General features: G+C 46.1%; 1 protein-coding gene across 10 annotated transcripts in view; it reads right to left on the bottom strand.

The window, feature by feature from the left end:
- Positions 1–26,624, bottom strand: part of DGKG (diacylglycerol kinase gamma) — a 213,766-nt gene that overhangs the window by 31,706 nt on the left and 155,436 nt on the right. For all 10 annotated transcript variants that reach the window (XR_013757270.1, XR_013757271.1, XR_013757272.1 and 7 more), the window contains one exon: positions 14,130–14,307. Coding sequence is in view for 1 of the 10 variants with exons in the window: in XM_079100612.1 (XP_078956738.1) it covers positions 14,130–14,307 (178 nt within the window). In the remaining 9 variants the exon portion in view is untranslated. The remainder of the gene's footprint in view (positions 1–14,129; positions 14,308–26,624) is intronic.

Here is a 26,624-nt window from a genome sequence, read left to right as displayed (position 1 = left end):
AAGCAGGAGGATGGCAAGTTTGAGACCAACCTCAGCAATTTAGGAAGGCTCTCTGCAATTTAGCGAGACTTTATATCAAAATAAAAAAATAAAAGGGCTGGGAATGTGGCTCAGTGGTTAAACACCCCTGGGATCAATCCCTTGTACCAAAAAAAAGGAAAAAAAAAAAAAAAGGAATCAAGTTGCCCACAGGGTTGGTGTCTTCTAAGGCCTTTTCCTTGGCTTGCAGATGGTCGCCTTCTTGTTGCATCTTACATGGATGTCCCTCTGTGCACACCATCCCTGGTGTATCTCTGTGTGTGCAAATTTTATCTTTTTAGAAGGATCTAGTCAGATTGAATTGACCCCAATGGCTTCATTTTTTACTTAATCACCTCTTTAAAAATCCTGTCTACAAATATAGTTGTGCTCTCAGGTACCAGGGTCTAAGGCTTCATCATATGAATTTGGGGAGTGACCCAATTTTGCCCATAAGAGGGATAATAATAAAACCTACTTCACTGGGTTATTTTGAGAACAAAAGAGATAAAGAGTATGAAGGTGTTCTGTAAACAGAAATGTCTGTGATCACTGCTACTGAGGAGCGGGTGTGTGCTGGAGGTGCACGGAGCCTTGTTTCCCTCCTAAGAAGGAAGACAGCCCAGCTCTACACTGCAGCAGGGCTGGGTCGGTCCCCACAGGCTAGACAGGTGAACAGTAGCTGGCAGGCTCCCTGTAGACTGGGTCCGCCAAGGCTGCAATGGGCATTGCCTCAGGCTCCTCTCTTGCCTCCAAATTTCCATGGAGATGGGCCACGTGCCCTTGGCAGCTCAGGCACCTGAAGTCCAATAAAGCCAGGTACTGATCACTTCTTCTAAGCCCTCCGCTGGGATTGGTCACCCAGACGAAACACTGCTCCTGGCTACATAGCTTCAAGGCACAACTTAGAAACATTGCAGTCTGAAAAGGCGCTGGCTAGAGAACTGAAAAGAACCCCAAAGACTGTTTCCTGATCTTCTGCAGGGGAGGGAGCTATGGGGCTCCTTGGGTACAAAAGAGTGAGGGAGAAAGGAAGACTATAACTGGCCAAACTGGACCCCCTCGCCACCATGTCTGGCTCTCGAGGCAGCAGGCCCTCAGGTATTCCAACCCTAACTAACCTGAAGAATAATCTGCAACTAATGCTTCCCCTAGAGATCCTGAGGCAGGCACAGGACAGAGGCAGAGGGCCCCTTGCTGGTAACAAACAGGACGGAGGCTCCTTCCTTGGCATTCTGTAAACCAGCGCAGTAAGCCACCCCGAGAGCAGTTTGTGAAGCAAAGAGTGTGAGCCGGGCACAGACTTGGGTCTGAATCCTACTCCTTGGCCACTCACTGGGCACTTGGGAGAAACATAGTCTGCCCTTTATCTGAATGTAGAGCTAATCACTCACTGACAGGGTCGTTGTGAGTTTAGAAGTGATGCCATCAGTGCCCTGGCTGGATCCCTCTGGAGCTACAGGAGGACGGCTCCCAGGAAACAGTTGCTGTCATTGTGATTTTATGTTTCCGCCGAAAGGGATGTCCTCTGGAAGTTCTGCCTTTGCTACATGGTGAATGCATGGCCTTCTGTAGATGGTAATTAATGTAACTCAGAGAAGGTAACAGAGGAGGAGGAGGGGGAGGAGGAGGTGGGGGAGGAGGGATGGGTAGAACGAGGAGGAGAGGGCGCCCAGGAAGAGAAAAACAGAGGCACAGTAAAGGGCCAAGACACTGAGACGCTGAGACTTGAGGGTGACTGCCCCTCCCGGAGAGTGAAACGTTCCTATTTCTGTTTCTTTTAGTCAAAAACATGGAGAAAGCCCAGCCTTTTGCTGGAAAAATGAGTTCCTTTCCTTTCTGTGGTGGTGGTGGTGCTGCTGCTGCTGGGTGTGTGTGGGGGTGGGGCGAGGTAGGGAAGGATTCCCACAATAATTCAGGTTGCCTTCTCTTGTTCCTGAGAGAAGCGAGGAGCAGAGTGGGCTCTGGAAAACTTTGAGGCATGGATTTGACGCCCCTGGTCCTGCTGGGCAGCCACTCTTTGTTGCATGGGCTCTCAGGTTTCTTCTACTCTCAGGTGGTCTGTGAAGTCCCATCAAGGCCTAAAAGTGGCCAGAGGACTTTGACTCTGGATGATCCTGCTGGGGACAGGTAGGAAGGAGAAGTAGCCAAGAGCTTTCTTGGGAGAGAGCGACTGCAGGGTCTGAGGGAGAGGGACTGAACGGCTGACTCTGCAGGCAGGGGCTGGAATTTTTGCCTCTGTCTGACTCTGTGTAGTCATGTGATCTTGAGCAAATAAATCCCTTCCCTGCTCAGGGCCTCAGTTTCCCTTGACTGGGGGTGAACAACATTCATCATTAAGGATATTTGAGCTCTTCCAGCCAAGATGGGGGTTGGTTTGGTTTCCTGACTGTCTGGGTTGAGAGCAGATTGGCAGCAGTCCTCCCGTGTCCTCATGCTGAGCCAGAGACTGAGTACTCGGTGCAACCCTAGACGGAGGTCAGAGAAATACCCAGCCAGTTCAGTGCGGCACACGACCACCATATTGTCCTTGGTTCCTGCAAGCCTGCTTGTGTGGAGGTGGGCTGGAACGTTATGACCCCCATTCCATGTGGCTTCATCCTCTGGGGTGGCCAGGGCTCTGATGAAGGAGCAGCGTTTGCGGGGAGGAGGGCTTCTAAACCTGTGCTGGAGAGTCAGGAGCTTCAGAAGGGAGGGTGTGTGTGCCGGCAGAGCTGCATGGTAGAGAATTTCTCAGGAAGAAAGGCTCTTCTGCTCGATATGGCTGTGCACCAAGGGTCTGATTTCCTCATGCCTCTGGGAGGATCCAAGGGTGAGAATGTCTGGTGAGGCTTGGGAGGCCTGTGGAGCTACAGGAATTTGACCCGAAGGTTCCAGCAAGGACTACTGCTGGGCACAGACCCTAGGACAGGCCGAAAGCTTGGCAACGTTTTTAATTGTTCTCAGTTCTTATGGCAACACTGTTAGAAACTACTATCTCAACATAAAAACAAAACTCGAGGTTCAGAGAAGTCAAGAAACTTGCATAATATCACAGATTTGGCATGAGGTAAAGCCAGAATTCAAACAAGACTGCCTGACTCAAAGAAGAGATGCAGATTAAAGGACCTGAGGCAGAGACAAAGTGCCCTGGGGTGATAGAACACCTGAAGCCTGGGAGGTGAGGGTGGAGTGGGTGAGCCTGTTCCTCACTCCTCTCAGGAAGACGTCCTGGCAATAAGATCTTATTAAAAGGAAGGCCGAGTTCTTTGACTTGAAGATAAAACAGTAGCTGGTATGTTATCTGGAATTACTTTACCCACTGAGCTCAAGACGTTTCAATCCCAGGTAGAGGTGTATATAATAAAATAAATCAATTAGTGAGGAGCTTTCCAGTTCAACTTAAATCTGATTCTCAGGCAGACCTTATATAAAGTACATTGCAGAGATCTATACTGACCAAACTAATCATAGATCAAAGATAACAGGCCCATGATAAGAGCGTTAGTCCATTCACGAGGGTGGAGCCCTCATGACCTGAGCACCTAACACCTCGCTCCCCCCATTAGGCACTGCCTCTTAATACTGTTACAATGGCAATTAAATCCTAGCATGAGTTTTGGCGAGGACAAATGTTCAAACCATAGCGACCCCGAGAGACACTTCATAGTTTAGAATAATGAGGCCCAGAAAGGGCAACTGATCTGTCCAAGGCCACATTAATTGGTAGATCTGGGACTACAGCCCAAGTCTTAGTTTCCAAACCTAGGATTTTGTCTACACATATCACAGTACCTTCCACTACCTCTCCATTTCTGACTGATCCTGACCCAACGACCAGGGAACTACGTCACAAATCTCCTCTGACTGTCTCTCTGGGGTCAGTGGGTATACCCACCAAAATGGGAAGATCTATGTTGGCACTGTGCTGGAGGACCCTGCTGAAGGCATCCATTCTGCCAACAGGAGCCTTTGGCAATAGGAAATGGCTTAGGTGTGGAGGCTGGCAGAAGGCTGAGCTGGAGCACCGAAGAAGCAGAGATCTGTTGAGTGTCCATGCAGAAGTGTCCTCTTTGTCCATCCCTTACTTATTGATGGCTTCTCTCAATTCTTCCTTTAGGGCCACAAACTCCCAAATTGAACCCTCAGAGTGTAAATGTGCATTTTGCATTAGCCTCCTCAGGCCTCCTTGCTGCCAGTTCCTTTCCTTTTCTTATAAAACAGTTTGTTCATGACACTCAGATCCTATTGCTTCTGGCTTAAGAAACTTCCATATCTCCTTATTATTCATAGGATTGTGCACAAACTCCATAACATTACTCAGTAGTCTTCTCAACTTGTACCACTGCTGTGTGTTAGTGCCCCAGCCCATACTCCTTTTTTTCTCATTCACTCTTTTTTCAAATCCTTTCCAGCTTCAAGTACTCGCACACACACGCTACCTTGTTCATTCATTTATTCTATACATCAAATATTTATTGATTGCCTGCTAGGTGCGTGGCATAATCCTCAGCAACTGAGGATCGGGTTCTAAAGGAGAAACACTTTTCCTTGCCTTCCATGCTCTTATGGTGCACACTGACTAACTTCATGGTGCTTGCCTGCTATGCCTGTATTAACACAAGTGGTAGGCACCACCTGAGACCCATCCCACAGCAAAACACCATGCTGGACACAAGCAGATTGTGAACTACTTGAGCACTGGACCACATGGTATTCGTGCTGTCATCTCTGCAGCACCTGGGGCACCTTAGGTACATACAGCCAGGTGTGAGTCTGGTTCTATCACGTTATCTGTGTGATTTCAGCCTAGTCCCTTGACTCCACTGAACCTATGTTCTCAGACATAAAATGGATTAAATAATTAAATATGCAATAGTTTTGTCCCATAAGTAGGTATTCAATAAATGACAGCCCAGTGCATGTTTGTTGGTTGATTAAGAAGATTAAATACTTCTGTGGACTGAATAGCAGTCCCAAATTCATATGTTGAAGGCCTAGATCCCTATTAGGGGACCTTTGGAAGATATAATTAAGTCATGGGGATGAAGCGCTTATGAAAGGGATTTGTGCCCTTATAAGAAGAGACATGGCAGAGGTGATCTTTCTGTATGAGGATGCAGGAAATAGAGTCTGTCTACAAACAAGGAAGCAGGCCTTCCCCAGGAACCAAACTGGCATTTTGATGGACTTCTCAGCTACCAGAACTGTGAGAAATAAATTTCTGTTGTTTAAGTCGCTGAATCTATGGTATTCTATCAAAGTAGCCCAAACTGACTAATGACAAATATTTGTTGCATAAAATAGAAACAGACCAAGGAGAAACCCAGTATTCAGACTGGAGAGTGGGGAGACCAGAGTGGTGCTTTGCTGTGGGATACGTCTCAGGAGGTGTCAATGTTAAAGGCCCCAAGAGCTGCTACAGGGAACAGGGACTGGTTTGGGAACCAAGAGAGGATAAGCAGAAGATGGAAACTGAGGTATCCAGTCCTGCTGAGGAGGACTAGCATAGAAGTTTCTTCTGTATATGAAAAGTGGAAGTTTCCTTGGCTCTGTGGTTCTATTTTGAGCAGCAGACCTCCGGAAGCAGGAATAAAGTTGGAGCTCACTTCAGCTTGAACCTGTGTGAGCAAGTTCTGCAGATGGTGAGCAGCCTCCTGAGGCGCATTTCCACCAAGTCAGCCCCTCCCTGGGCTTGGAGAGGGGTGTGGGGGAGGAGAAGACACAGCTGGAGTCAGAGTCCTCTTCATTCATAAGTCAGCTGGGGAAGAATGACCCACAGCTTCCTTTGGATTCCCAGTGAATTTGAATTGGGTCAGGGCCAGCCAAAAATGGGAAGGCTGGGGTGGGGTTAGGGCAGGTACTCTGGTGTGTGTAGAAGGAATTCCATGTGTAGAATGCTAGGATTTGGGCTCTAGTCCCAGATCTACCAACTGACCTGGGATAGGTCAATTAAAACCTGCCTGGGCTTCATTCTTCTGATCTATGAAATTGTTTCTTGGCATTCTTAAGGGGTGCAGCCAGGCCCATCAGCACAGGGCTTCTCATATGTCAGTGTACACCGGACACCAGGGGAGCTTGTGGAAATGCAGAATCTACTGGGGCAGGCCCTGAGAGTTCACATTCTAACATGCAACCTGGCAAAGCCTGTGCTCCTAGTTCATGGGCCATGTGAGGATCTAGTGCAGGAACTAGTCAATCATGGCTTGAGGACCAAATCTAGCCTGCTACTTGTTTTTGTCAATAAAGTGTTATTGGAACAGAGCCTCTCACATTCATTTATACATTGTCTAGAGCTGCTTTCATGCTAAGTGAACAGGGTTGGGTAGTTGCATCAGAAACTGTTTGGCACACAAAACCTAATTATTTTGATAGTTACTATGTATTCCTTTACAGAAAAATTTTGCTGGGCCCTACTTGAAAGGTTCAAGAACTATTTTGGGCTAAAAGATCTGCAATTCAGTTTGGATGTGGCATGGGCAAGTCACTTCATCTTGCTGATTCTCTTTCCTTTTCTAGAGGACAAAATGATCTCCAAATCTTTAAGAGGTCTATGACTCTGGTGTTTCAATACTACATGGAAAACATCACCGTTTCTATAGTAACAGACATCTGAGAACCATTTTGTATACTCTTCACTTGGAAGCTATAAAAACCTACCTGGCCTAACTCTGCAGAGTCTAGCAGGGCAGCTCCTGCCAGAAGCCACAAGATGTCTGTGGAAACAGACCACAGCTACTGCTTGATGTAGAGTTAGCTGGGATCAAGAGGGGCTTCAGGGAAGCAGAAAGGGAGGATTGGAGGCATACCTCCCGAGCTGCCTAGAGGGGCACTACATGTCAACATCACTCACACGAATTCCATTGTGCCAGAGATTGGTTCAAAAAAATCCCCTAACTCACACCCCATGTGCTCCTGACTGGTGGTGCTTCTGGTCAACCAATATTTGTAAGCCCTTCTGAGGTCTCAGAGACTGGCATGGGGTAGAGAAGGCACTGTGACATCTGGGGCTCCATAAGGAGCTCATAGTCTGGCAAAAAGACACCATGTGAAGGGAAATGCATGACCCTGGGTCTCTAGCTTGGACCAAGGGAACATGTGGCTGTGGGGGAGGCCATGGGTTTTAGGAGAGGGAGAGAGTTTGTAAAGAGGGAGGAGATAATGACTAGTTTGAGGCACGTTGACTCCAATGTGGGCTGTTTGACGGACTGAATGACAAAGCTGTGATTTCCTATGAAAAGCAAAGCAACCTCTCTATAGGCCTGCAAATATTTAGCAGGAATGACATAGATGTTGCCATGGTTACTCCCCAGACCTGAGGGGAGTTGCAGTGCACACCCTCGGTGTCCTGGGGGCTCTTTAGGGGTCGCTTGCCTTGCTCTGTCTCAATCCACGGGAGAGACCTGGGCCAGAGCGACCTCTGAAATGCACAACTTAGGAACATTTTAATTTTCTCTCCACCCCGAAGGGTACTGGCTGACTATTGCTCCCTAGGACTTCACTGAATGGGAAATTTGGGAACAACCCTGGACAGCTCCTGAACCCACAAGGCCACCATCTGCTACGGCTTAATAAAAGTGACAAGAAAGTCACAAGAAACAATGTACCCCTGTGATTAAAATTATTTGGGGTGTCTCAGCTGAACTCTCCTTCCTTGCTGTGGAGTATGATGCTGAGAGATGGCTGGTTGATATCCACTTCCCTTGCTTTAGGATCAAGGGCATAGTTCGTGCAATTTTTAAAAAATCTGCATAGGCACAGATGCAGGCTATTGAACTACTTGTTCTTACAAAGTAGCAGAGTCAACTGGCTTTGCAATGGGAAGGTTCTACCCTTTCCAGATAGAGCCTCCACATCTGGGAGGGCAGATCTGATGGCTGCATGTACTTGCCTGAAGAGTGCCTGTGTCACTTGGTTTGAATGCCAGGTTAGTGAGGCCACAGGTGACCTGCAAGCTACACATGGGCTGGCTAGCCTTGCTTGTCCTGGGTAGCCATGTGTCTATTCTTCTTAGCACTTACACAGTTCCTAATTATATGCCTATCTATGGAATTAGTTTATTAAGGCCAGGCTTTGCCATTTCCCTGTGGTTACAGGGGAGCCCTATTCACCAAACCTGGTGTCTGGCATTTGGTAGATACTTCCTAAGTATGTGTTGAATGATTTAACAGAAAACCTGTTTCCACCACTGGGGAAATGACTCAAAGTGAACCCTATACCCAAAGTGTCTATCTCCTTGTCTTTGTTTACCAACAATCCTAAAAATCATTGTTTAGTGACAGTCTAGGGAGATGTTGCCCTACTGGCTTAGAGTCTTGTTCAGTACACCCCCCATTTGCAGTTCAAACAGCAGGATGACAAATGACATCCGTGGTAGCCAGAGGGGCCAGGTTTGGGTAGCACAGCCTGGAGGCATCAGGCTCTAGCCATTGGCTGGGGCTGAAGACTTGAGGCTGGCCTCAGCTGATAAGAAGCTCAATGAACATTGGAGAAAGAATGTAGGAGGTCTTGCAGTTACATTTTGGGCTGGAGTCAGAAAGGGACAATAGCAGAGCTCCCAGGTTCACTTCTTAGCCTCCTGGGGACTGGTCCAGCTTAGTGCTTCATCTGGATTTAAGGCGTGGCTCCTTTTAGCTTCACCTTATTTCTCTGGACAGTGGCTCAGGAGTAACCCCCACACTGGCAGCAAGACAAGACACACTTGAGCACAGTGCCATTAAGGAGCCCTAGGATTACAGATGGTTTGAGCCATGGGCAGTTCACAGATATTCTAGACCAAATTCCCAAAGCAGAAGTCAAAAAAGTTCTAAATTGGGTCACACGCTAAACATCTTCTGCTTATTATCAGACAATAATTCTGATTACTATCGATCAAGAGTTCATCAACTTGGGGCTGGGGTTGTAGCTCAATGGTAGAACCGTTGCCTGGCACGTATGGCTCTGGGTTCAATCCTCAGCAACACATAAAAATAAATAAATAAGATAAAGGTATTGTGTTGATGTACAACTAAAATAAATAAATAAATAAATAAAGAGCTCACCAATTTCCAGGCACTCTTCTAAGTGCTCTGCAAGGATGATCTCATTTAACCCTCAAAACAATGCTGAATTGTTCCATTTTGTAAATGTTGAATGGAGAATTGGAGAGGATCCTGGCTTATTCAATGTCCTGTGGTTCCCGCAGAGGCCTGGGGCTTGAACTCTCAGTGGTGAGTTCCTTACGTACAGGGACTCTCAACCGCAAGTCCTTTGAGCTATATCTGAATTACATGTGAAGATGGTTAGCACATCTTACTCATCAGATGAGTTTCTAAAGGCTCCGTGAAACTAAATTCTCAGCCTCACAAATATGCAGAGGTAACTCTTTCTAAGACATTATGTTTCCTTCAAGATTTTCCATTTCATACCTTTTTCTGTCCTGCTCCAGCATCTACTGCTCACAGTGCTGGCAGAAGGCAAGAGTCCTTCCCTTTTCTCCCTCCCTCCAACAAACATTTCTGTAGGACACTGGGAGCCAGGGGTGGCAGACTTGGAAAGAGACATAGGTAAGGAACACCTTTTCCAGGGATGGGCTGGGGAGAGGTGTGAGGATACACATGCCTCTGATACAGGGCAGCCCATAACCAGTGTGCTGGTGAGATAGAAGGCAAAGGCAGTACTGTAAGAATTTAGAGGCTGGCATCACTTCTGGGGCCCCAAGAAGGAGACAACCCTTAGGCCTCACCTTGCAGGAGGAACAGAATTTCAACAAGTAGATGTAGAATCTTTCTTTGGACTGGGCCTAAATGATTCCTGTTTCTGAGAGCCTGGTGTTTGCATTACACCCAGTAGCCTCTCTAATAAACTTTGTAGATGGATACTAGCCACTGGAGGCTAGACTAGGACTCATGCACCTGAGTCTTGGTTCTGATTCTAGCCCTGGACATAAATTATCTATGTCCTACCCTTTATCTGGGCCACTACTTTTTCCCAACTATGAAATTAGGATATGAAATTGGCTGGGTATAATATTACTCATGGGTTTCTGGTTAGGATTATATTAAGTTAAGACAAGCAAAATTATTTGCAAGCCACAATGGAATAAAAACAAAAGATTACTTCACACTATTTTTGTTGTTACAAAAACTAAAAATAACCAATGCCATGTGCTCATTCATCTAATATCCTTTCTATTTTTTGAGTAACTGCTTAGGGGCAGCCACTGGGGAGACAAAGATTAATGCCCTTAGCCTCCATCTTTGAAATCTGAAAAGTCTAGGAAAGGAAACAGTAGTTACAATTGATGGTATCAGTTTACCAAGCTAGGACAAAGGCTGGGTTGGAGTTTTCAGGACCTCTGCTCTTTCCTAGTGGCAATGCAGGTAGACTGTAATGCTAAAGGCATAAACTTCAAAACCAGAAATTGATTGGCATGCTTCAGCCTAAGGTGAAATTAAAGCCTGGTATAATAGTGCATGCCTGTGGACTTGTGATGCTGATGCAGGAGGATCACAAGTTTGAGGCCAGCCTCAGGAACTTAGTGAGGACCTAAGCAACTTAGTGAGACCCCCATCTCAAAATAAAGAATAAAAAATAATAAATAAATAAATAACAAGGGCTGGGGTTGTGACTCAGTGGTAAAGTACCCCGGGGTTAAAACCCCCATACCGATATGTAAATATATGTATTTAAAAATAAATTAATTAAGTAAAAAATAGAGTAGAATTAAAGACGAGGGGGAAATTTTTTTCCAGAGTTTGAGCTTATACTGTGGTCCAGGCACTTTTACATCCATCAGCTTCATAACACACTAGATATTTTCATTGTCATTTTCTAGGTGACAAAGTGAGACTCAGGGCTAGAGTCTAACTTTCTAAGGTTTTATAAAATTAGAAAGCATAAAGCCAAAAATTAAATCCATGCTATTCAGCTGCAAAATGGGAGCTTCTCTGTGTGCATTATTGCTTTTTCATCAGTCAGTGATTTTAGAGAACGCATTCCATGACCTTCTTACTTGGATGGTTTTTCCCAAAAAAGAAAGACTGATTTATGAGGAGAGATCAGACCTCAACCCGTTCTATTGTTCTATCGTCATTCCCTCTTACACTTCCTTTGCTAACACTTCACTTCTTTTACTCTCTCCTGACTCCTTCCTCTGCTCCAGTCCCAGTGGAACTTCCAAAAAGGAAGGAATCCTAACAAATGAAGACCCTGCAGAGAGAGATCCCGGTCTCCTCAGTCACCAGTCTAGAAATCCTGGGATAAAAGTCATGGAAAGAAGAAAAAAATTGTATACACTTCTTGTCCCAAATCCATGTAGACCAAAATATGACTATATTTCAGTTCTGATGAGCTGTAAGGGTTCTCAAGATAACAATTGCTAGACTTATTTCACAGATAAGGAAGACTGAGATCTAAGAAGGTGAAGGGATGTGCCCAAGGTCACACACAATGGTAAGAGGCAGAGTCTGGACTGCAACCTGAGTCTCCTGACTTCCAGACCAATGCTTTTCCACTAAAAGAAGTTGCTGTTAGCTTTTCCCATTAGCAACTCAACTTATCTGAGATCACATCCGTTTTAAGAAGGAAGTGCAGGGTTGGTATCTCAGCAAAGCCCAGAAGCCAGGGGCCCTCTCCTAGGCCTCTGGCCTTGATTAGCTCATGTCTTCATCTAAAGAACAGGAAGTGGCTTTGTTTTTAAGCTCTGAAAGCACATTTTGGGGGTGGGAAAGGGGGATTTGGGGAAGAGAGTTCCTGTACATAATGATCAAGAGTGATCAGCAGATACTTCACTCACTTGAAGAAGGGGAAGATGAAGATCAGACAATAAAGACCAGATATTTAAGGGGAAGATGAAGGCTGACCTTGAGTCCTAATCAGAACATGACTTTAGTAAGGGCTTCCCTAAGCCCTGGGGTGGGAAGACGGGAGGACTCTGCTGTGCTAACTTCCTTCTCTGTTCTGACAGGGGTGGACACCAGGATGGGGGCTGAGGTAGGAGCACCAGGGTGGGAAAATTTGCAGGAACTTTCTACATTCTCCAGTTCTTCCCCTGCCCCTGCTAGCACCCACAACTTCCCCTGCCAAGGGAGGAAGGAGGAATGCATTATTCAGTTTAATAATTTATACAAATTGAAAAGTTTATTGTGTGAAATAAAAGGGCGTTAAGAGAGCAAGGAAGAAACAAAAATTTGTGAATCCTCTTAAAGGATGAAGGTGTGGAGATGATCTTCCTTGATGACCTCGCCCTGGAATATAACAACCTGATTGTCTAAAATGGGTGTGAAGCAAGTAACCCTGCCCTTTGATAGTCAACCAAGCTTCTCTTATTGGTGGGATTATATCCAACCTTAGCGATTATGTTCGGGACATCAGAGAACACAGACCCAGATCCATGGAATACTAGAAGAGACTCTGGGCATTTGTTTGTCTCTATAAGTGGTTCTCAAAATTGGAAGCCCATCAGTGTCAGCCAGGGAGCTCAAGACAAACATAGATTCCTAGGAATCAACCCAGAGATTGATCTGGTCGATTGGCAGGGCCAGCAAACTTCATTTTCAATATGCAGGCCAGGATTAAGAACTGATGATCTGGTTCAACCCCGTCCATCCAACTATTAAAGATTTACATGAGAAGTGGATTATACAGCAAAGACAACCGAGATGCCAAGAAGTAGATTGGTAGCAGCACTTGGACTAGAAACCAGTTCCCTGGTTGCTGATATGGTGACTTGCCAACACCCTGACACATGGCCTCTTTCTTTCCTGGGGTTCACCAGGTCACTGAAAACTCATGAGAATCCAACAGTGGATCGTGGAATCAAGATGCCAGAAGCTTTGCCTGAGTCCCCATTCAGATCATTGTGGAAGTGGCTGTTAAAGGATTGGGGTGAAAACCATTTTAAGTGCAATTTCAGAAAGCTGTCTTCTGTATTTTGGTGGGTTACAAGCAGAAGGCCCAGCTGAGGTCCTCTGAGGTATACTGCCTGGTTTTCCTAGATGGAATGAATAGTGGGTTCATAGAAGCCGCCCACTGTGTAAACAGCCAGAGAAAGTGAAGGGGGAATCACAGAAGATGGCGTCTGGGAGGTGGTGGGAGGCCAGAGTATGGGGTTGTTGGTTACATTAGGACCTTTGCCTTTGACTCAGAGTCACAGCAGGATTTTGAGCAGAAGAGTGTCATGATCTAATGTTTTTATGGGGGTCTCTAGTGTGTTGGGGAGAACAGACTGTATTCAGCACAGGGAGGAACGGGATCCAGGCAAGAGGACCTGCAGTGATCCAGAAGACAGAAGGTGGTGGCTGAAAATGGTTGGCTCCTCGATGTTTCTGAAAAGTCAAGCTAACAGGTTTTCCTATGGCCTGGATGTGAGGTGTGAGATAAAGAGAGGCCTGGAGGATGGTGCCAGGGTTTTGACTCAAGTGCTGGGGAGTCTGGAATTACCGTGAGCTGGGCTGGACAGAGGAGTTCAGTCTGGGACACGTGAAGCTTGCTCTGTCTGTTACCCTCTCCAGGGAAAATAGGAGTAAGGCAGGGCACTGAGCCTGGGGCTCCGCACAGGTCAGACTGGTTTGGCATCATCATGGGCACAAATGTGGTATTTAAATAGTGCTTCACGACTGGATGAAGCCATCAAGGAAACAAGTGCAGATAGAAAAGAGGGTCTAGGGGAACCCCTGCCAGGGGACCCTCCAGCATCCAGAGGTTGGAGAGAAAAGAGTGACCAGTGAGATAGGTAGGAAGAAATCCTGGAGTAAGTGGAGTCCTTGAAGCCAAGCAGACAAAGCGTTTCCAGAAAGAGGGAGTGACCAGTTGGGTTCAAATGAAGGTGAAGCGAGAGTCCACTTTTGGATGTGGACACGGGAGAACACTGGTAACCATGTGTTGACGGGAGCAGCACTTGACAGCTAACCTTACTGAGCCCCCTGGTTTGATTACTGACTGTGGGTCTCCCTTATTAGCAATTCTGTTTTGTCAATTAGGGTTGTAAGTTTTGCAACATCAGAGACGATGAGTCACCATATTCCCCGAGCACCAGATCTTGGCGGGCTGTCAGGCCTTCCCGTGGAGCCTGCTGTAGGTCCTGAGATGGTTTGCTAGCACACCTTCCACAGGGGCATTGTCTAGAGCAACTGTCCTCATGTGTGGCTTACCTTGGACACAGAATTTCAGTTCCTTGGGGTCAGTGATGCTCTTTCTGCTTTCTCGGATCACAGCCCTGTTCTTCTTGGTTTCTCCCCAGAGATTGGTGCCTCCATACATGCTGGGAATGTTGAGAATGGCAATTCCTTCAAGGAAGATGTTGCTCAGGTCCACCTCCACTCCGTCACACTGGGGACAGACAGAAAAGGCCAGTGGACTTCAACCCAAGGTACTCTGGAGGTGTGTGTGTCTGTTAGGGTGTCCAGTGGACTTCAACCTAGGGTGCTCCAGAGGTATGTGGGGAGGGGTCTTCTAAAGGATGTTTCAGGTCCTCAGCTACCACCCTGCCATTGTCAGAAACAGAATCTTAGGTAGGTTTGCTCAGGTTTAATACTTTAGCCACTATAGTAAGATGGGGATCCAGTCCTGGGTCAGCTCAGCCCAAGACTTCAATAGATCTAGAGATCATGGGAAAGTTCCCAAGTTAATTGCCAAACAGTTTCCAGTCCAACCTCATTATCATCAATTCTGCCCCTTTCTAACCACTGTAAAGATACATAGAGATACTGAATATAAAGCCTAACACAGAGTAGATTTTCAACAAGCAAAAGCAGGAAAAAAAAAAAAAAAAAAAAAAAAAAGTCAGGCGTAGTGATGCATGCCTATAGTCCCAACAGTCTGGGAGGCTGAGCAGGAGGATCACACGTTTGAGGTCAGCCTCATCAACTTTGTGAGTCCCTGTCTCAAAATAAAAAATAAAAAGGGTTTTAGTGGTTAAGTTCCCCTTGGTTAAATTCCTGGTCCAAAGGAAAAAAAAAAAAAAAAAAAGACAAGAAAAAAAAAAGAATTACTATTCCCTGTTATTTTATATTTCCTGTGAGAAATACAAGATTTTAGGATTTTAGGATCTGGATGTCTTTAAGAACTTGCCCGTCTTTCATTTCTGTGTTGTAAGTGTAAATCTGACACATGTACTTGCAGAGTTTCTTTATTTAACCAATCTCCACCACTACATCACCACCAGGTAAGAGAGGTCAGAGGCTTGAATTTGCCTGTCTCATAGCTCTAGAGTCAGCCACCTTGGCGGAGTGCTTACCAGCACAGCAACAAATGTATTAGCGCTGATCCTCCTTCCTTAGGATTGTAGGTAATTTATTTTTTATTTCAGAAGAACCAACTGGATGAACTGTTATCCAGATTTACAGCTGATAAATTACAAAATGGGGATTCAAACTTGGAGAACTTGACTACAAAGTCCATGCCCTTTATTGTCATTATTGTCGGAAGGTAAAGTCAAAATCATGCGATAAAAATCTACTATATACTGTAAAGTTTGCCTACTACTAAGGTTTGAAGGTCTCCTCCAAAACTCATGTTGAGAGTTATTTGCCACTGTAACAGAATTAAGAGGTGGGGACTTGAGCAGGTAGCCAGGATGAGATGAAGTCTTGAGGGTGGGGCCCTGTGATGCTATTAGTGGCTTTGGGCTTTGGAGGAAGAAAAGGAGGGCCTGGGGCTGCAGTTCAGTGGCAGTGTGCCTTGCAGGTGGGAGGCACTGGGTTTGACCCTTAGCAGCATGTAAAAATAAACAAACACAATAAAGGCATGCTGTCCATCTACAAATACCAAAAAAATATATATATATTTTTTAAAAAGAGACCCACAGTGCTGCCTTTGGGCTACAGAGGTAAACACCAGTAAGAAGACTCTTATCCAATGCAGACCCTCCACTCCAGACCTCCAGACATTTGGTCTCTTTATGTGGACCTAGGTTCTCTCTCTTTCTTGCTTCTACACATCCCTTGGTCCCGTTCTTCTCTCTGAAGCCAGGTGGAATGACATCCTTTCTCCTCCGAAGGGGAAGCCCAGCAGTTACATTTGATGATCACCACCATCTTGGTGCATATGGATAAAGCACTGCCATCTGCCACATTAGCTTTTATACACATCTCCTTGATTATCTTCATGATAATCTACTATGAATACCCTCTCTCTAAGTGTGGGGAAACCGAGGCACAGAGGAGAGGCTAAGTCACTTGCTTGACAGCATGTGGCTTATAAGTGGAAACACACCGATTGGCAGCAGGCAGTCAGAGCCCAAGCCTTAACGACTCCTCCATGCCTCCGCCTTGCCCACCACAGCGGTTGTGCCGCCTCTGGCTTCAGCCTGTCCGCTCTCCTAACCTTCTCCTGTGGGATTTGGTTTTCAGACCCTTTCCCATTTTGGCTGTCCTATACTGTACGTACACGCTCCAGTTCGTTACCAAGGTACTTGGTGAGACACTCGGCACCGAGAACACCACCAAAAACAGGATCTGATGGGGAGGCAGCAATGAGGCCAGCACTTGCCAGGGTTGGAATTCCATGATGCTGTCATACCCCAGAAATGAGGTACCAGGTAAGGCCCAGGTAAAAGCTCAACACGGGTTGCCCACTCCATTACCCTTACTGTTACACACAGCGAAAGCTATGCTGGCCCTTCCATTAACAGCTAGGTGATGGCATCCCCTCACAGTGAAAGGGTGGTCATCTCAGTCACCTGAACCTTTATCCCATGATCTATTTCTACGCCAGTTCTTCCCTACATTGCACTTGTGTAGGATAATTTTTCCTGGGGGGCAGTTGCTGGGGATTTAACCCAGGGTTACTCTACCACTGAGCTATCCTCCCAATCTTTTTCATTTTTATTTTGATACAGGGTCTTGCTAAATTTCCCAGGCTGGCCCTGAACTTGTGATCTTCCTGCCCCAGTCTCCCAAATAGTGGGGCTTACAGATGTGGGCCACCATGCTCTGTGTGCAGGCTTAAAAAAAGCTTAGACATAGGACTTTGCATTTATGTTAATTAATTTCACCTGACTTTCAGCTCCAAACACTTCCAGTCCAATCAAATCTTCATTTGTGACCCTTGGTCCTAGCTCTCTCCTCATTTGGGGATTAAGTAATTAACATAAGTACAAAGGCAAAACCAGGGACCAATTCCTTTCCTTGGGCCCATTCACAGTACACCTGCAGCCCTTGGGGCTGTTCTATTGGGGCTGCACCTTCTGCATTCTGCATTCTGCACTGTTCTGTAATCAACCCACTTTCCATTACACGGTGGAATCATGGAACTTAGAGATGAGCAGGACTGAAGAGAACATGCCCCATATTTCATAAAAGAAACCTGGTGAGGTAAAAAACTTCCCTCTAGTTATCTAATTAATTAATGGTGGAATAGATTAAAATCCAGGTCTCCAGGCCTCAAGTCCGTGTTCTTTCCATCAAAACATAAGACATTGTGCTGAGATCAAATAAGATTTTCTACATGACTCCCTTACAACCTCTAACAGGAAAGAAATAAGAGAACTTATATTAACTCACTAATATCTCTGTGTTAATTACGTATTCTAGAATCTTGCCAAGGATAGGAATACAATATATCCATATGTGGGTTCCAGGATATGCCCTTTTCTTATTTTTTAAAAACTGGGTCATGTCTATTTGCTTCTCTTGGATAGAACCTACTCCATTTTCTAGACTTGCCACAGTGGGCCCTGAATGACATCTAGAGGTTTGTCCAGCAACTTGGATTCCAATGTGTGTGTGTTTCCCAAGGTCAGTTGTCTCTGTTGATCTACCTTGGGCTTCAGCATCTGTTCTTTCATTTTTAGTTTAGGGCTACTACTCTGGAGAAGAAAAACTCTCCCAGAATGGCAGACTCCTTGTCAAGTGCTGCTTTCCATGTTTTTACTATTGTTTTGCTTTGAACATTGTCTACCATTCTCCTTGGCCTTCCGTTTGCCTGAAGCCAGGCTCAGGGATCTGATTTGCTTTTGTGTGGTCACACCCAGGTACCTGCACACATCCTGTCCCTGCAAGTATGCGCACAAGTCCCCTTAAAGCATGGAGTCTATTAGAGCTCCCGGGTGCTGTCACAGTGACTTAAGAACCAAACACAAACTCCTTTTCTTTTTCTTCTCAATATGATTAATGACTAGTCGGAAATTTATTTTGGAATGCCCTTTACCCTTCCATCCTTCATACACATATTCCTACTTAGAAATCTAGGCTAGAGTTCATAAGTCACACTTTCCTCCACACTCTCTGAAATGAGCCCAGCGTTGTCTCCCTTCCCTTATCTTCTCCTAGACCTAATGGTCACGTCTCCTCTTGGTCATAGTTATTTCTACGTCACCTCAATTTATTCATTGTTGGTTGAAACAGCACCATAACTTCTGGGAGGTAACATTAGCAGCTCATGCATGGCGATTGCTTCCTCAGGTTCTGGCCCTTCACCTACAACATCCCATGAACACAATGAAGAAGTACCACTGCTACCCCCAACGGACAGGTCTACTGGGGCAAAGGTGCTTGCTCAAGGCTACAGAACTTGCCACTGTGGCAGAGCTAGGATACAAACCCAGGCATCAGATGCTAGATCCTACTCTGGAGATGAGTCAGTGAGGCAAATTGGGATTTGTGCTGATGCTAGACTTATAGCAAAATTAAACTTCCAGCTGTTGTTTGAATTATTGAAATCTCCCACTACTGCTCCATGTTCTAAGTGCTTAGGGCAGTGCCTGGCACAACAGTGTTGGATATTAGTATTATTATATCTTGTCTCTGAGCCAGGTTTGTTAAAAACAAAACAAAACAAAAACCAAACAAACAAACAAAAAAAACCCACAGCATACTCCTTGGCAAAAGGAATTCCATACAGCTATCTTTCTTTCCTACTACATTTATAAACTCTGTCCTCTCCATCTCTAATCATAATCATCTAGGAGGGCTAGCTGTTAACCTGGTCAACTGTTAACCTCTCCCTGGGAAAGGAGATAGTTCTCACTCTGCTTTCTGATAGTCTACCCTCTTCCTCCATTAATCTTATTGGGTCTTACTCTGTAGATGAGGCAAACAGAGAAAGTAATAGGAACCTGGGTTCTCTTGATGGCTGATGTCCCAGCCCTTGAAATGCACCTACTTGAAAAGTGAGAAGCAATGTAGTGTCTGGAAGGGTGTGGGTGGGAGACAGAGATATGGGTTAAATTTTGGCTTTGTCAATCGACAGCTATGTGATTCTGGATTGGTTCTTTAACCTCTCTGAGCTTTAATTTGTTATAGGTAAAATGTGGAGGGGGAATAACATCTATCTCAGGGTTTGACTGGTCTCTGGAATGCAGTGGCACTCCATAACTATCTGCATTATCATTACATTTTATTCAATCCCTGTGCCATGAGGCACAGTTCTTCCCTGAAATCAGTTCAGTCACTACTTGAGGCTTTGCTGGAAGCATTTTAACCGGCTGTGCTGGTGAGAGCCTTGCCAGCCCACGCCTGTGTGCCCGTTTTCCGGAGTTCTCGGCCTAGCCATCATACACTGATTTCCTTCAGAACCCCGGCTTTCGGGAAAGGTGGAAGGCTGTGTGCTGAATCTGAGAAAGTGGAGCTGAGAGTGGAACACAGTCAGCCTAAATGGAACGCCGGTCCCGGCGGGTTCCTGAGCTAAATCCTCCAACTGTTCCATGACGTCATCCGGCCCCCTCCCCCCTGCTCCCACCACGGGCGTCTCCTGGGGACACAGCAAGGAGGGCGGCGGTCCCCGCGCGCGCCACTAGCCATCCTACCCCGGGCTGGGTTGGCAGGCCCCCCTCCAAGCAGAGCAGCGCTGCAGCGGCACCAGGTATTTATAGCCGATGCGCAGCTGAAACAGAGCGCTCTTGTCCCGAGCAGCCAGTGCGCACACGCCCGAATCCTGCTTCGGGTGTGCGCCAGCGGCCAGGTACCCGACGGCGGGCCGCCTGGGTCCCAGGAGGCTCTTTGGGCACGAGGTGGGAGTCGGGGTACAGGGAGGCCAACTCCACTCCTGTCCACATGGAAGCAGTCAGGAATCTGTCGGAGCCTCCTCCCAGGCCCCGCGGGGCCCGCCCGCAGCTGTCGGCAACGCTCATCACTGGTCCCCTGGCGAAGACAATACCTCGCAGTTTGGGTTTCTCTCTGAGCCAGGGGTGGTTGGCTGGTGGGCCAACGCGTAGGTAACTAGAGACTAGGTTAGGAGAGAATGTGTATTTATGTGCAAATGAAACGCACTGGGAATTCGTATTCCTCTCCACCCCCACCCCGCCCTTGATGTGTTGGATCCCTACAATCCCGTAATTCTGGGCAGAACCTGGACTCGCCCAGTTCCCTGTCCTCACCAAGAGGGACAAAGAGCAGAGGAGGTGAAGGAGGAAGGGCATGGATGCTTCCCCCGCTCCACCGTGGGTTTTTGCGCGCCCCTCCTGCCCGCCCGCCACGGTGACCTGGAAAGGCAGGGGAGGAGGCCCCCTCCAAGTCAGCCCTGTTGACCCGGTCCTGCGGGTCTTCAGAGCAGGAGATCCCACAATCTACTTGATGACCTGTTTCAGTTTTTAGCAACTAGGAATTTCCCCCTTCTAACCTCCATTCGCCATGCTGTACATCAGGCAAGATTTTCTCTGGTTTGGAGCGCACATTTCACAGCCCTCGCTGGGCTGGTTGCTCTCGGGAAAGACCTCCTGTAGGCCAGTTTGGAGGTGAAACCCAGGCCTTCAGGGACTCTGCCGTGGTCTTTCTTTTAAATCTTTTTATTATGGGTATTTCCAAACACAGGAAAATAGAATGATAACCCCCATCTACCCCAAAACTCAACCTCAGCAATTAGTAATTCCCAGCTAATACTGTTTTAAATCAACCGGAGTTCTCTTTGCACATCCGTACTGAACTACTTTATAGCTAATCTTGATTTTTTTTTATCATGTATCCATAAATACTGTGTATTTTTAAGTGATGACTTTGAAAATTAGCTCAACATTGTCACTGTTCCTTAAATTCAATAAACATCCCGTAATTGTTCAAATTTCCTGAATAGTCTCATTTTTTTAAAAACAGCTGGTTTGTCTGAAGGGTCTCCATATTGCATTTAGTTGATATATAGTTGGGTTTCTTTTGATCTATAAATTCTCTACTTCTTTTTCTTGGTTTGCCTTTCTCTCCCCACCCCACCCCCTTTCTTTCTTTCTCTGAACTTTCTTTGGAAAGAAATGGGTTGGTTGGTCATTTGTCCTGAAAAGCAGTGCTGTTCAAGAGCTAATGTGCATGCAAATCACTTGGAGGGGGGTGTTGTATTAAAATAGGATTTTGATTCAGGAAGTCTAGGGTTGGGCCTGAGATTCTGCATTTGTAACACATTTCCTGGTGATGCTAATGATTCACATTCCTGAACCATACCTTGAGGAATAAGGCTGAATATAGTGTTTCCCAGAGTCTGGACTTTGCTAACTGCATCTCTGAGGTGCCTTTAAAAACAAAAAAGGAAAACAACAAAAAAACAAACAAACAAAACATATTCCCAGTCTATCCCATGCATTTTACTAAATTAGTCTTTTTACGCTAAGACCTTGATCAGATACAGTGTTGGCTTTTTTGGCAAGAATACTTCATTAGTGGGGCTTTGTACCTCCTATTACATCTCATTAGCAGGCCCAGGTTGGGTTGTCTGTTTTTTTGGTGAGGTTCAGATGGATCAGTGGGTTCAGGTGTTGCCAGCCTAAACCTCCCATTATAGTCCTTCATCAGCCTGTGATGATCCTGGCCTAGATCCCTTATCACAGTCTGGTAATGGCAGGATGCCCTTGGGGACACTTGTGCCTTTCCAATGCCCTCCCTCTCTACCTTTCTTTCAAAACTCTACAGATGCCACTTTCTTTCAGAGTTTTCCTGTGTACTTTCCAAAAAGGGTTTCTCTGTCTCCCTCTCTTCTCTGTTCTGTCCTCTCACAGAAACAAAGACCTGAAACATCTTGCAATGTCACCCAATCCAATTACCTCATTTTATAGATGAGAAAAACAAAGGCTACAGAGGCCAAGGGAATGGCCCAATGGCCCAATGGCCACAAGACTCAGATGATCTAGAACTAGACCTGTGGACATTTGAATTGACAACCAAGAAGTCAAGAGTGACTTTTCAAAGAGAAACTCTGTCATTGGATGAAGGCCAAGCACAGAATATCAGAATGATAAGGCCAGATAGAACACTGAAGGGCACTCCTAATTACCAAAACTAAATCAGTAAGGTCAAAAGTTGGTTAATTGCCTTACCCAGTTTACACAGCTACCTGAAGGGCTGAACCAGGGACTCCAGGGATGTTGATAGTAAAGGAGCATGGTCTGAGGATCAGAAGAGCAATGTAGTTTGGTGGTAACATGGGACCTGAGAGGGAAGATGGGTTCTAAAAGGATGATGTGATTTGAGGATAAGGCCTTCATGATATTTGAGGCAGAGAAGATACTCCATTAATGCTTGTGGGATGAATGAATGCATAGACAGAAGAGGAAATTGGAGATACTAGAATGGGATATAGATAGAATGGAAGATGCTAAAAAGAGTAGTATGATGTTGGTCTGGGGACTGATACTGGTGTCCTTTCTTTTCTCAGTGAGTGAGAGGATTGGGCAGAGCATAGGTCTTTTGAAGAGGAAAGAAGGAAATACTGGACCCATTTTTAGCAAAAACAATATTTCAGTTTCAGTGGGGAAGAAGAGAGAAGATCAAGGAAGAGGTGGACTATGTCTGCTAGGGTTGGTGGTGAGCAGGAGGCGAGGATGGTCTCCTGGAGGCCTGGGCTCCATGTCAGAGCCTCAGATAGTCACTGAAGGGCAGAGAGGTAACTGACATACACCTGACCACTTCTTCCCTCTCCACCCCTTTTTTGAAGGAACAGGACACAGAAAAGACTTTAGACAGACGGCATAAGTGAACTTCCCCGTGCAGTCGCAGGGGCCTATAGAGCCTGGGAAGGACGGGTGGTGACGTTCATTTACAGTGGGAGCATAAATTAGCTAGGGTGGGAGGAAAGTTGCCGCCCTCTGACTGGCTTGGCAGGCTGAAATGTTAACCCAGTAAGATCTCCTTTGGTTGGAAAGAGGAGAGTAGGTGAGGAAGACTGCTAGCTGGGTCCCACAGTGTTGGGGCCTACTTTTCTTTCTGCTATTGCAAAATGCCCAAGTTGCCCACCAGTTCTTTGTATTCCTCGTAAAATCCTACCCTGCCAGCAGAGAAGCATCTCTTCTAGAAGGCAATTCCCAGTGCTCTAGCTAGAAAATAATCTCCCCCTCCTCTAGATTTGCATTGCCTAGCTTTCCCCTCATCTATGGAATGTTTGTTCTGTGTTATGCATATTCACCTGAACCCCAGGAAATCTGAAGCTCCTAGAAGGTGAGAACATAGGACCCGCAGCTTTGTGTTCTCCATAGATGCTGGCATGGCTTACCCACATCAGGTGTCCAACACATTTGTGAATTGAAAGGAAGAATGTGTGGAGAAATCCTAATATGGAAACCAAGGTGTTCCTTAAAAAAATCTGGCAAGATTTCCTTCCTTCCAGATGAATGCTCCCAACCTCTCTGATTGAATATAGTGACCAAATAAAGTGGACTGAATGTCCCAGATAGAGAGAGGTGGAGGGTTAACCCAAGTCTGCACAAAGTGGTCCTCTGATCAACAGCTATAGGAAATCCACAGACCTATATGGTATCAAGAATAGGGCACAGAAGGTACACTTCACATGAGAGAGGCATTAAGAGATGAAGGACAAAAGCGCTCATCCATCCATCAATAATAATGAGAGCCTACTTATTCTCTGCTGGACCTTGGGGGTGGAGAGTCCCTATCCTCCAGGTGCTCACTGCAGATCAGTGCTCGAAACAGACGCCTGCTGCTAAATGCTTAATAACAGGCTCTCCAGGAAAACAAAAAAGTAACTCTGTTATGTTCTATGATGTAAATACTCCCACTATCATCAATTTCAAGGATCTAGAAGGCATTGTCCAAAGGAAAGTTGAGAAAAGATGCAGCCAAAATTGGGGCTCTAGGATCCCACTGACTGGAGGCAACAAAACAGAAAAGGAAGTAGATATTTTCATATCTGCAAGATATGTGGCCAGAAATAGAGAAATTTACTGAGACTGAAAGAAAAACACCCAGGGCAAACAATGATATCTGTTTTCCCTAGAGAAGAACTAGAGAGAAAGCTTTTAGTGTTAATAATCTGATATTGTCAGGGAAGAAAAGGCGCTATATTGAGAGTTACTGATGAGGGGTGACAGTATTACTGGAAAGATAGTCTAGTACTATCTACATACAAAAATTGGCCTGGCATGTAGGTCAATCTGTATTCAGAGAGGTTGTTTATATTGTTTAAGGAGCTGGTGTCTGTTGTGGGCAGTTAGATAAATATAGTGATACACATATATGTTATATAATGTCAATTGATTTATTGAGTAACTGTTAGGAACCAAGCACTTCATGTATTTTATGACTAATCCTTACAACCTTGAAATGTCAGTATTTGTACCCTCACTTTTGCAAATGAGGAAACATTGAAACTAAGGAAGGTCTTTGTTTAGGGTTTGTGGTATCTTTGTAAGTATCCGGGTTTCCTGCATGAGGACAAGCAGCAAAATCAAGAAGCCAGTCCAACTTAGGATGCCTGTTAATTGTGTGCTTTGTTACCTATGAGACCACATTGGGAGTATTCTAGAAAAATTCAAGATAATGCAGTTTTTCTCCTTCCTTCCTTCCTTCCTTCCTTCCTTCCTTCCTTCCTTCCTTCCTTCCTTCCTTCCTTCCTTCCTTCCTTCCTTCCTTCCTTCCTTCCTTCCTTCCTTCCTTCCTTCCTTCCTTCCTTCCTTCCTTCCTTCCTTCCTTCCTTCCTTCTCTCTCTCTCTCTCTCTCTCTTTCTTTTTTGGTACCAGGGATTGAATCCAAGAGCACTTAATCATTGAGCCACATCCCCAGTTCTTTTCAGTTTTTATTTAGAGACAGGGTCTCACTAGATTGTTTAGGGGTTTGCTAAGTTCCCGAACCTGCTGTGAACTCACAGTCCTCTTGCCTCAGCCTCCCGAGCTGCTGGGATTACAGGCGTGCACCATGATGCCTGACTCAATTTTTCATTTTAAAGAAGACATTGAAAAAAAATGGAATCTCTCAAGAGAAGAGTGGTCAGGATAATTATATGTCTATAAATGCAGTCATATAAGGAACTGGGGACATGTAGCCCAGTGAAGATTAATGGGAGACAATGTGGAAGACACATCTTTAGCCCTAGGAAGAGAGGGCATGTGGAGGACCAAGGAGGAAAGTTCTGTGTGGCTCTGGAGGATGAACATAGGTCCAATGAATGAGGAATCCAGTCCATTTAATTCACAAACACTTACTGTGTACTGAGTTTGTTCCAAGTGTTGTACCAAGTGCCGACCAGGGAAGCGGATGGTGAGGAATAGGACACACAACTCTCATTCGACATTAGGAAGAACTTTCTGGAAATCAGCACTGTCCAACAATGGAGCAGGCTTATTGAGAAGCAGTGAGACTCCTATTGCTGTTCTTGGAGTATTCAGGAGACTGGAGGCCCACTTATCAGAATGTGCTAGAATGAATCTTTTATTGAGTGGTAAGTGGGGCTTACCCTTTCCAGTTCAGAGAGTCCGAGTTCAGAATTTACTTTGGCAGGCAGAAGTGTGCTAGATGGAGAAAGTGTCACTGTGACACTCTCCTCCTCCTTTCTGTCCAGCCCTGTCCACCCAGCTGTGTGTTTCGAGTTCTCTGACGCGAAGTGAGCCGTGGAGGGCCAGTTACACTGGAAAGAGGCTGCCATCTGTGACAGGGATGATGGAGTTCTGGCGGGTTTGTGTGGGCTCAGGGAATGCAGCCCTGAAGCCATGTACACACAACCTGCTTAAGAACAACCCATGGGCAGAAAATGTTTTCTTCCTCTTCAGCCCTCCTCTGTTGCTGTGCCAGGCAGGCACAATGGTGCCTTTGAGAGGGGCAGCTGGAAGGGGTGTTGGCAGAGGCGCTGGAAGTAGAACACTGCAGCTGGGGGTGGGGGGCCCTAATTCATTTCCAGGAGTGAGCCGGCACTGGGTGCCAGTTTCCAAAACAAAACTGCCGTTTCTCAGAGCTCACGGTGGTGGGTTGCCTCAGAGTTGGACAGAGGGCAAAGCCTTTTCCTATCCACCACTCTGCCCTCCCCAAGCTTAGAAAAACCCTGGTGTGTTAAGGTATTCTTGCTTTGGATGCAGATTAATAGGTTTTGCTGTCTGTCTGAGGAGCTGAGACCAATCTGGGCTGGAGGAGGTTTTCTGAGGAGTCCAACTCTCCTGCAGGCAGAGCAAAACTGGTGGCCTTAGGGACTGGCAGAGCTCAAGGGCAGGTAGGCCCCTGGGCAATAAAAAGGGTTCCAAATGGAGACCTGTTCTTCTGCCCTGCAGGATTATGTCCTCCAACCCCACAACTGCCCAGCATCCTTGCTGCCATATGGGTTCTGCCCACTCACTGTCTTAATTCTGGTGGGAAAGAGGTGGGAGAACCCTGGCATTTCCTGTCCTGGTTCTCAGTTGTCCCAGACCCTCTGCTACTTTCCAAGATCCCAGCGACAGCTCAGAGCAGGGCGTGGGAGGTCTTCCCACTTGGTGCAGGGTTAGGAGAAGGCCCGAGTGCCAGGCTGCA

This window comes from Sciurus vulgaris (genome assembly GCF_902686455.1).
Source record: "Sciurus vulgaris genome assembly, chromosome: 10".
NCBI lineage: Eukaryota > Metazoa > Chordata > Mammalia > Rodentia > Sciuridae > Sciurus > Sciurus vulgaris.
Note: the sequence above shows the minus strand (reverse complement) of the source record. Positions and strands in the feature narration are given on the sequence as shown.